The following is an 11,843-nucleotide window of genomic DNA, read 5'->3' on the forward strand; positions in this document are numbered from 1 at the left end:
TGCTTTTTGTTAAAGTTAACCCCTTTTCTTGTATCTTCAGTCTCATATTCTTCTATCCTCTCCAATACCTTACTCCTCCAATAATTCCTGGATCTCCTTCCCAAAATCCACTTCAACTTTTCCCTCTCCACAGCCTACCAAATAAAATAGGAATTCCTTAAGCTAGCTTGCAAAGTCCACAAAAATATGCCTCCAGTCAGCCTTATTTCACAGTAGTCTATGCTTCAGATGAACTATAATTGTGCAATGATTGTGTCCTGACTCCTGCCAATTGCAATCCTTTGTGCATCCCTCTGACCTGCCTCTGTGCCTGAAACAGACTTCCTTATGTGTCTATTAGCATTAACCCCTTCTTTCAAGGCTCAGCTTAGGTGTGAACTTTTTTTTGACACTCCCTTCCTCCCCCCTCCCCCCAAACTTGAAGTGGTTCTTTTCTTCTCAAATCTCTCATTATACTTTTTGACTTCTAAGCACTTAATATTTTCAATTCTCATACTAACAGACCCTCTGAAGTTTTTCACATTGTTGACCACCTCTCTCACTACATACCCTCACCTCTATCAACTTCAGAGATACTAAATGTTCCTTGTTCTCCTCCTACCTCACTAATCATTCCTTTCTCATCATTTTTGAAGGTTACTCACATTATCCCTGACCCCCTAATGTAGGTGTTTCTAAAAAGTCTATTCTTGGTCCTCTTTTCTTTATTTACTCTCTCACTGACAACCTTATTTACTCCTATGACTTTAATACCACTTCTATGAAGATAACTCCCAAATACTTATCTTTAATCCTGACCTCCCTCTGAGCTCCAGATCTCAGTCTCAAACTTTTTCCTGTCCAGACACACCTGGATGTCCTATCAGCACCTCAAAATACCTAAAACCTAGCTCATCACTTTGGATATGTTGTGTAATAGACAGAGCACTGAACTAGGAGTCAAGAAAACTTGTGTTCAAATTCTACCTTGGACACTTGATATGTGTATGTGCCTGGGCAAGTCACTTAAGTTTGTTGGTTTCCAGGGGTAGCTAGGTGGTGCAGTGAATAGAGTACTGGTCCTGGGGTCAGGAGTAACTCAGTTCAAATCCTGCCTTAGACACTTGACACTATCCTAATTGCCTCACAAAAAAATCCCAAAACAAAAACAAAGTTAGTCCACTTCCTTATCTGTAAAATGAAAGGATTGTATTAGATAACTTCTTAGATATCTCCTTGTTCTAAATTCATGATTCCATGACACTCTCCCCAACCCCAATTCTTATTCTGACTTTAGCATCTGTCCAGTGGCATCCCCATTCACCCTTCAGAGGTTAGTGTTTTATCTGATTTTCCCTTACCCTTCTCCAAACTAGCTTAATGGATGATGAAAACAAACAGCAAACAGTACAACTTGTTCACCAATGGTAAGAGTCAAGAAGCTACTGGAACCAGACCTACAAAATTAAGATGTCTAACTGAATTTTTGTCAAATAGAGGTATTATTCTATATTCATGTTTAAGATATTCTGTGACTACAAGAAATAGGATAGTCTAGAAAATAAAATACTCATTTTCCTGTCCAAATCTTCTTTCCCTAATGAGACAGTTGGTGGCACAACAGATAGAGCACTGGGCCTGCAGACAGGAAGAACTGAATTCAAATGTAGCCTCAGACACTTACAAATTGTGTGACCCTGGGCAAGTTATGTAACATTTTTTGCCTCAGTTTCCTCAACTGTAACAATGGGGATAATAATGACACCTACCTTGCAAGGTTGTTGTGAGGAACAAACAAGATAACATCTGTAAAAAGCACTTAGCACAATGCCTAGCTTAATAAATGCCTATTCCCTAATTTTTACACACACACACACACACACACACACACACACAAAAAAAAAACTCATAGTTCTGTTGCCTTCTAACAAGTTGTCATCTGGAATATACAACTAATGAAGTATTAAAGGTAGCAGAAAGTACCAAGAGAAAACATATATAAAGAAAAATGTCAGCTATTAGAGCATACAACAAATTATCTTATTATAGGCTAATTGCCCAATGAAGAAAATGCTAAAAAAAAAATCTGTGAAATGGGGGAGGAGGGGTTGTCTCTCAAGTCTCTTTACAACTCTAAACTATAATCCCACAAAGTAATGCACTTTTTATGTATCTCTAAATTAAAAAAAAAATACAACTTATTCTCTCTTTTTTTTTCTTTTTTTTTTTTTGGTGAGGCAATTGGGGTTAAGTGACTTGCCCAGAGTTACACAGTTAGTGAGTGCTATGTGTCTGAGGCTGGATTTGAACTCAGGTGGTCCTGACTCCAGGGCCCGTGCTCTATCCACCGTGCTACCTAGCTGCCACACAACTTATTCTCCTATGTTGAAGAAGTCGGTCTTAGTACAGTTTAATCAAGTTTTATGAAACTCAAAAAGGAAAATTTTACCTGTGTTATATAATGCTGTGAATGGAGGCAAAAGTTGTCTTTGTACAAACTGATGCACAGGCTGCTTCCTAGTATTGTTCGTATTTAGCTTTATGTTACAAAATCTAAAATTAAAGAAAGAAATTACATCTGAGTTTCAACTTAAGGTTAAAAAAAGACATAAAAGTGAAAAGTAATTAGCAATGTAAAGTATTAAAATCACAATAATTATGGGACTTGCTTTTCATTTCATATTATAATATTTCTGCACAAAGTCCTACTCCAATGCCTCACTGAAGTGTGAAGGTAACCAGGGTTTTCAAAGGTTATGTCAGTAGGACATACGGTGTGGCAAATTCTATAACCTTGTAAAAGGCTTCGTAAATAGTCCAGACAATAGACAAAGGCTATTTTTGGAGGACCAACATAGCTAAGTATAGCAAGGCATATCACCAGTAGGCTGGTCACCTAATGAAGAAATTTTTGGCCATGGTAACCTACAAAATAAAGAAAAATAAAAAGCAGTTTCAATTCTACTTCTAGGGGTGACAGCAGGAAAAAGGGTAGAGGATAAGAATCACACAATGTTCAGACTGTCAACAAATTTTAACTTATTAGTACTCTAATTGTGAGATTCTTGTGCAATGATCTGAACTGGATGTGTTGCTGAGGTGCTGAATTATATGTATTGACATTCTTGCTATAAACAAAAGCAGAACATTAAAGCTAAATGGAAGGATGACTCAGAGTTATTCCTTGGAGAGGCAAAGAACGGGGTGAGTAGAACTAGGTATACTCAAAGGCAATGAAAAACATTATTTCCTGAGACAGTTGGTCAACATGTATTGCAGTACTAATAGATAACTATTTTAAAAAAGACTACCATGAAATTAATTGAAGCTTTTGTATCAACATCAGTTGCTAAAGATGAAAATGTAAAGAAATTCTATAATGAATTTCTTAATGCCTTCCAAATTAAATCAGCATATGTTAATACTTGGTGATGATGACTTCAATGCAACAATGGGAAGAAGTAAGAAATGTGAATGCATTATTCAGGAAGACAGAATGAGAAAGCCAAAGAACCCTTATGCCTTTATATAATGAATACTTTCTTTGAAAAATGTTTTCACAAATAATGGCCATGTTAAGTGTCTAAATAATACTATAAAATTATATATATATATAAATATATAAATGCTATAAAATTATAAATACTATAAAACTACAAAAAAAACTATAAAAAAATAAAATCTAAAAAATACTATAAAAACCAAACATATTAAATCTTGAGTGGAAAAGAATTGTTATTGATGTACTCATATGGGAGTTATCCTTGAAGTAGCTAACACCATTGACTCATCAGAGCTAATAACAGAATTAGGTTTTTGGGTTTGTTTTTTTTTTAAAGAAAGAATGAGAAAAAAAGATATAACTGAAATAACTTAATCTTGATATTTAAATAAGCAACTAGACAATAAAAAATGGGAAATGGCCAACCAAAATGACATTGACACCAATTATAGTCTTATCCAGAAGTTTAACCAATGTAAACCAAATGCTATAAGAAGACCAATAAAGCCCAGAATGCACCTTAATCATCAACCATAAGACTTACCAGCTAAGACTTACCTGCCAAAAATAGACAAGCAACTATGAAAGGTAACAACAGATTAGAATATAAATTTGTTTGTAAAATCACACAAAGAAGTAAAATGGACGATTATGAATAGTATAGGTTCAGAAAGCAGAGAGGAGGGTAAAACCAGATTAAAAGAAGTTTGGCAAGATACCCAACTAAGCAAAGTCATTCCACAGACATTTAAAAATGGAAATGGAAAGACAACAAGCAGGAAAAAAAAATGTAAAAACACTTGCAACAGTCTTAAATTTTTTTCCATTAAGGACAATGGAATCACCACTCTTGGACCTTAACAGCACAGCCCAGACCGTACTGGCAGAAAAAAAGTGAAAAGATACTAAAGAGAACAAAGATAGGGAAAGCAACTGGTTTAGACTAAGTTCATATAGGAGATCTCTACTGTAGGAGAGATAATCACAATGAGGAAAGACAATATACAAGATAACTAAAAGACAATATACAAGTCATGCGAAAAAATCTTAGGCCCAAGAAAATTATCAATGATTACTAACCTATATGCTTCCTTTCTCACCTGTACAAAATGACTTTGAGTCAGCAACACATGAATTGAAGGACTTCTTGATGAGAGTATCAGAAAGAAGCTAGGAGACTTTTGCAAGTGATATTCAACAATGTACCACATCTTTACCATTTCATAATTAACTGAAAGATATAGAGTACTTAAGATCCCTCTGAGCTTACCATTTGTTGATTTTGAAAAAGCATTGCATTTAGTAGAACAAAATGTTGCCTTATAGGCTCTTTTACAACAAAGTGTCTACTATCACTACATCAAAAGCATTCAAGATTTCTTGAAATATATAACAAAAACAATCCTGTTCAATGACCCTCTGATCTAAATATCAGGTAAGGCATAAACAGGGAGATGTATGCTTGCCAGAGGAGTTCCCCACTGTGATGGAGGAGATCCAACATAAAGTCCCAAGTTGAAGAGGGCCTCCTTGTGGATTGTGAGGTCCTTCAGATGCTTGTATGTTGATACTGTGTTAATTGCATCAAGTCCCCAATACTGCAGAGCTTCCTGGAAAAGATTCAGGTTCTTCTCAGAATTAAAATTCTTGCTTCTCCCTACAGTAGCCAATTATCTATCCTAGATACCCACCCCCAACATTTCTCTCCTCCTACCCCTACACCCCAAATATAGCATAAATTCTAAGAATCAGAGAAATACTTTGTAGTGGTAAGAGCTATCAGAAACATTTACAAGTCAAGTCTATCCTTCCACAGGTTTTGTATTGCATTAAATACAGTAACATTGTATTTTACATTCAAAGCAGTTTGGTCTGACCATCCAGACACATAGTATATGAAGAACGTTGCATTCAGATTAAAGCATGCATTTGGATGGATAACCTCTAAGTGTATTTATCTTGGGCACAGTTCAGATGGACAAGCTGGGTCTAGAGCTTAACAAGAGGAAAGTAAGCTGGATCACCTTCAAGAAACTGCAAAGCTACTTTAATGACCTCAAGCTCTGAAAGCAAAGACCCATCTTTTTAACACTATCTTTCTGCTAGTGTTTCTGTATAACAGAGACACATGAAGTAGAAGTCTTCAAAAAGTTAAAAATAGCTTTCACGCAGAAAGCGATGGAGAGGCTCAGGGTGTGAAGTCTGCAACACAGAACCCATAAGGAACTCTGAAGAACAGGCATAAAGGTCTGACCAAGAAACAGTATGACAGAAAGAGAAGATGAATTGGTCATATGGAATAGGGATGACAAGTGGACAGTCAAAAGTGCTCTACTGTTAACCCTTGTGTCAGGAAATAATAAGCAAAGCTCCCTGGGTAGACCCTTGCGTTGAACTTATGGGGGGAGAAGAGCAAGAGTTGTGAAGGGCGGGAAGGCATGGATGGGTTGTGATCTGAAGTGCTGCAAGGAACTACCAAATCTCTGAAATCACAGATCCATTTGAATATTAAATAGTAATTCCAGCGACTAGGTATGCTGAACATTTATACAACTCACAAACAGGTATAACTCTAAATGAGATGCACATTCCATGATCAGTAGACTAGAAGTAATAATTAATAACTGGGAGCCCACAGGGCTCTGATTACAAAAGTAGCAGTACACAACAAGATTTTTCTAAGGATAACATTCCCAACTATAAGAGAAAAAAGGCAACAAATACATACTGTATACGTATGTCTACACTATGTAGCGTCCTCTTAGAATTAAAATTCACGCTTCCCCCTCCAGTAGCTATTTCTCTTTTCCTTTTCCACCATGCCATTACGCCTTTATCCCAAGTGCCTCCGCCCCGCTTCCCAATATAGCAGACTCTTAAAAATTAGAGAGTACGCAATGGCAAGGGCTATCAGATACAAATTCTGCTTTTCATAGATCGTGTATTAACCACAATAAGTTACTCAAAAGTTATTTCACAAATTCACTAATGTGAACTGATCAAAAATATCCCCTGCCTCATTATATAGGGGATGCCATGAAAAGGAAAATCATGAAAATGTTTATATTTTCATGTTATGTTATATTATATTTTATATTATTATATTATATATATTTTATACTATATTTCATTTTATATTATAAGAAAGTCAAGCTCAAAGTTTCTCTCCCTCAGTCACTTCACCACCCAAAGCAGTGAGGCAGATAGCTGCTATGGCTGAAAATTTCATCAACCTGTACCCATTTGGTAATGAAACTCTTCAAAACTTACTTAGGCGGGTCCTTAGAAAACACACACATAACGCACCACCAGATCTGTTTTCAAAACCTTTTGGGCTTGGCAAGGCTTTTTCCAGCTTGTGTTCTGACTGGCATAGACTCTGGGAACCCAGAGCCACTCAACTAGTTGGCTTTAAATGCCTTTTACAACCTGGCCCCAATCTACTGACCTTTCCAACCTTGTTAAAGGTTACACTCCCCTTCCTTCACTCGGTGATCAGACATTCCAGCCTTCTTTTTGTTCCACACACCCAACGCTGTCTCCTATACCTGGAAAGCACTCCCTTCTTCCTTCCACCCACAGGAATTCCTATGTCCTTCAAAACTTCATCTCAAGCACCACAGAGGGCTGGACCTGGAGTCAGGAAGATCTGAGTTCAAATCCAATCTCAGACACTTACTAGCTGTATGACCCTGGGCAAGTCACTTAACCTCTGTTTGCCTCAGTTTCCTCTTCTGTCAAAAAAAGATAATAATAGCATCTATCCTCCTGGGATTATTGGGAGGATCAAATGAAATAACTGTAAAGTGCTAAGTGCTTATTAAGTGCTACGTAAATGTGAGCTATTCTTAGTATTTGGAATAGTGATACTTGTGATGAACTTATACTTCTTGAACAGTTTTGGCATTGAGGTCCTGAATACCCAAAGATTTGCAGCAACAATGGGATGTCAAAGAAATACCTGATCAGTTGTCTTTGTTCTTCCCTACCAGTAATAATTAAACTGGTCAGCTGTTAAAGGAATCTTCAGTGCTACCTGTGTAAACATTTGTGGGTGTCATTAGCAGACTTAGGAATAGGGGAGGAACTGAGAAACAGGACAGAACAAGAGTGGGTGTGGCATCAATATTGTCATAGAAATAATGCTAAGCAAGGAGTAAGGAAATTTGGTCGCTAGCCCAACATCAAGCATTAAATACTTGTGTGATGTGAGACAAATTATTCAACCTTGTCAAAGCATATTGCATATATTTCAATAATTTAAGAATCCATGATTTTGTTAATGTCGATTCTCATTCACCTGAAGAATAACACAAATATTCAAAGATTAGACTGTGAGCTCCTTGAGAACAGAGACTGTCTTTTAACTTTCTTTGTATTCCTCAGTGCTTAGTACAGTGCCTGGCACATAGTATGTGCTTAATAAATGATTACTAATTTCACAGACAGATTTCAAAAGTTTCAACGGTTGAAAAATTTATGACCCTGCACTCAACCTATTGATGAGCCTTTCCAAACTTAGCTAAGCCCAATGCTTTGGACAACAGAAAGAGTCAAATCAATAAAACCACAGCTACTGGAAAAGGAAATGACAACCCACTGCCCTTTGGTTCCACTCACAACTCCTCTGACACCTCAGACTTTCCTTGGCCACCACTTCCCTATATGTGTTGTTTCCCCTTCATTAGAATATAAGTTCCTTGAGGGCAAAGATCATCTCACTTTTGCACACATATAGAGGTTGCTATATATATGCTTATCCCCTCCCCCATCCCTTCCTTTCCTTATCCCCAGTACCTGGCACAGAGTAGCCATTTGATAAATGCTTTTTCATTCATTTGTACCAGCCCCTGGGCCTGTTCTCAAAGCCTTTACAACCTGACAGAACCTGACAGAGCTTATACTCTGATGAGCCCAGGGTCATCCCCATATCATGATGAAGCATCAGAACTAGGCTTTAGAAGAGGTACTGTAGAGTCTTTTAAAAAGTTTAATCAATTTCTGAGCTTCCGTTTCCTCATCTGTAAGATGATTAAGTGACTAGACTTTGACTGGATGTTTTTTTTCTAAGTCTGAGATCACATTATTCTATGATAAATTAACAGGTGGTATAAATGGTGGGAAAGAATGGCAAGACACATAAATTACCACTTAATTAAACACCATCCTATATAATTTTCTAATTAAAAAACATTTATTCATATCTATGTCTTTTCTCCCTGACTCAAGCTTTTCCTAGGTAGGGATTTGCCTTTACTTGAGCCATAAGGTAATATTGTAGCAAAATAATTGGCCTTGGTGTCAGAAGACCTTGGTCTGTGACTCAGCTCTGTCATTTACTGGATGATCTTAAGCAAGTCATTTATCATTTACTCTTTCTGAGCCTAGGTCTTCTCATCTGTAAAATGAGAGGTAGTAATACTGGTACTAGCTACTTCACAGAATTTTTATAAAGCTAAAATGAAGTCATGCATATAATGAAGAAAATAAACTATAAAGCATTATGTTATTACATAAATGAACTATTATTACATTTTTTTCCTCATAATGATGTTTGGTAAATCCAAGCTGACTTGAGGTTCACTAATATTTCAGTTCAATCTCACAAAGATTTATTATCTAACTGCCAGGGTATCGTGCTAGATGATGCGGATACAATCTAATTTCAGGGAAGGAAAGGGGGTAATAAGGGGAGGAGATCAATTAACAAGTGTTTTACTAAGTGATTACTATGTGCTAGACACTGTGTTGAACATTGGGAAATACATGTGTTGAACATTGGGAAATACAAAGACAGACCTGAATCAGTTCTGATCACAATAATAATAGCTAACATTTCCACAGTGCTTACTATGTGCCAAGCACTTTACACATATAATCTCCTTTGATTATTATCTTCATTTAACAGATGAGGAAACTGAGCCAAACAGAGGTTCAGGGATTTGAGAAGGGGGGGAGGGAAGAGTCACACAGCTAGTGTTTCAGGCCACATTTGCACTCAGGTCCTCCTGACTCTTGGATCAGCACTTTATCCACTATGCCACCTTGCTGCCTGAGGAGGTCACATTCTATTGGGGGTGACATGCACATATATCGGAATATAAAAACAGATGCATGGTGATAGGGATACAAGTAACTTATAAGAGGGAGAGTGAGAAATATTAAGAATAGGTTTAAACAGAAGTGCTGGAGGGAGAGACTATTTTTACCTGTGGAAAGTTGAAACTAAATTTCCTTTCAACTCTGAAATTATGTTCTAAGGAATTCTATCACTATTGTTCCTTCTGCTCCTGAAATCTCTGTTTTAAAGTCCCTTCCAGACAGGATCTTGGGTTGGCAGGTCTAACATTATAGAATCTCTATTTTAAGGTCCTTACCATCTCTTTTATTTTGTGTTATCTATATGTAAGGTCCCTTCTGGCTCTGTTATTCTACGTTCACAGTCCCTTCTATTGCCAACATTGTATTTTTTTTCTTAGGCAATTGGGGTTAAGTGACTTGCCCAGGGTCACACAGCTACTAAGTGACAAGTGTTTGGTCTGAGGCCGAATTTGAACTCAGGTCCTCCTGACTTCAGGGCCAGCGTGTCACCTAGCTGCCCCTCCAACATTGTATCTTTTAAGAACTCTTGCAGCTCAGTCATTCTGTGTTGCAGGGTTCCTTCCAATTTAATATTCTACTTGTTCTAAAGACCCTTCTACGTCTAAAAGTTTGCATCCTAAGCAGACCCGCTTCCAGCCTGGATATAATTTATCCAGCTGCTCTTATGCCCTACTAGGTTCTCTCTGGCTCTAGCATCTCTCATGTTCTAAGGACCCCTGCTGCTGACAGTCCCCAGGGTCGGCAAGCCCCGCCCCCATCCCCCAAACGCTGCAGCAGCAAAAGGGCGGTACTGAAAGTCAGGGTGTCCGGGTTTCCATGGAGAAGAGCGGAAGAAAACATCGCGGAGGCGGCCCCAGGACACGCGACGCTCCGCGGGCTGGAGCGAGGAGTGGCCGACGCGGCCCCGCCCCCCGAGGAAGTCGCTTCCGCCTAGGAAGAGAGAGGGTGGGGAAGAGAGAGGGTGGGGAAGAGAGAGGGGGTGGGGAGGAGAGAGGGGGCGCCGCCCCCAGGAGGGCAGGGCAAACTCGAAGCTACGTCACTAGGAGACACGGCCGACCGCGGTCCTCAGTCTGGGCGTGGTGGAGACAAGGAAGCCCCCAGAGCAGTTTCAACCTCACGTCCTCCCGTTCCCCGCCCGCGGGCTCCGAAAGCTTCACCTACCGCCCGCGCAGCCCAGCAAAAGCGGCTGCCGTTCCCGAAGCCAGCCGGCTGGCGGCCATCTTTGTTACTTGGCGCGCAGGTGTGAAGCGAGGACCTTCCCCCTCAACCTTCCTCCAGAGGGGTAGGCCTTCTCAAACGCCTGTTCAGAAAGGCAGGAAATGAAGACCGAACCTCCTTAAAGAAACAGGGCGGGGGAGCAGTGTGTGGAACCGACCGCCCTCTGCTGGTCAACTCAGAAATTGCAGGGCTCTTGGGGAAAAGTTGTGGCCCTGGCCAGCTGGGAACCACGTGGTTTTGTTGCTTGTTGTTTACTATGAATGAAAATGCAGAAGCATAGCAAGACCGAGACAAATTTGTGTTTATCTCGGGTGTATCCTGAGTTAAATAGAACATAATATGGGAAAAGGCCATAGAGACAGCAAACTTGGGAGATCTGAATTCAAAACCTGCCTTAGACACTTAACAACCTATTTCCCCATTCCGAAGCTTCCCCCCTCCCCTGTCTTCATATATAAGATGAAGATAATTGGCCTCCCACCACTACCTCCCAGGGTTGTAGTGACGAAAGCGTTCTGGCAGGGGTGGGTTGGAGTTAGATGAAAGCAATTAGCTCTATTGTTAAATGTTTAGCATGAGAAAATTGGATTGATTTATTGTGTAGTTGATTCTTGTAATGGAGAAAATGTTAATAATGCAGATGAAATTTAAAATTGTGAGATGCACATCTTTTTCCTCCAAAGGATCAGTTGTTAAACATTTATCAGTACAGGCCTTTCTGTATTTTGGAATGCTGTGTAAATGAGAGCTATGATTATGATTGTTAGAGATAGGTTCTTCCTTTTTGTTTATTAATTTATTGTGACTTATCAACAATCACTTCCATTTGCTTTTGAGTTTAAAAATTTTTCCCTCTTCCTCTCCACCACCCTCCCCAAGACAGTGTACAATCCGATATAGGCTATACATGTACATTCCTATTAAACATATTTTCACATTAGTGATGTTGTAAGTAAGAATTAGAACCAATAGGAGGAACCACCAGAAAGAGGAAACAAAACTCAACAGAAGAGCAAAAAAATAGCAAATAGGATGCTTCAAT

At 38.9% G+C, this 11,843-nt stretch overlaps 1 protein-coding gene across 5 annotated transcripts in view; it reads right to left on the minus strand.

Annotated features, from left to right (window-relative positions):
- NFU1 (NFU1 iron-sulfur cluster scaffold) overlaps positions 1 to 10,849 on the minus strand; it is a 48,949-nt gene extending 38,100 nt beyond the window's left edge. Inside the window, exons 1-3 of one of the 5 annotated variants that reach the window (XM_027865613.1) lie at positions 4,582 to 4,757; positions 2,429 to 2,532; positions 1,341 to 1,436 (exon numbers count right to left, since the gene is read on the minus strand). Coding sequence is in view for 2 of the 5 variants with exons in the window: in XM_027865611.1 (XP_027721412.1) it covers positions 2,429 to 2,532; positions 10,745 to 10,803 (163 nt within the window). In the remaining 3 variants the exon portion in view is untranslated. Of the gene's footprint in view, positions 1 to 1,340; positions 1,437 to 2,428; positions 2,533 to 4,581; positions 4,758 to 10,744 lie in introns of those variants that run through there. The other 4 variants (XM_027865611.1, XM_027865612.1, XM_027865614.1 and 1 more) reach the window with 4 other exon arrangements.
- Between the last annotated feature and the right edge of the window lie 994 nt (positions 10,850 to 11,843).

The sequence above is a fragment of the Vombatus ursinus genome, unplaced genomic scaffold (assembly GCF_900497805.2).
Source record: "Vombatus ursinus unplaced genomic scaffold, bare-nosed wombat genome assembly UNPS02014778.1, whole genome shotgun sequence".
Lineage (NCBI taxonomy): Eukaryota > Metazoa > Chordata > Mammalia > Diprotodontia > Vombatidae > Vombatus > Vombatus ursinus.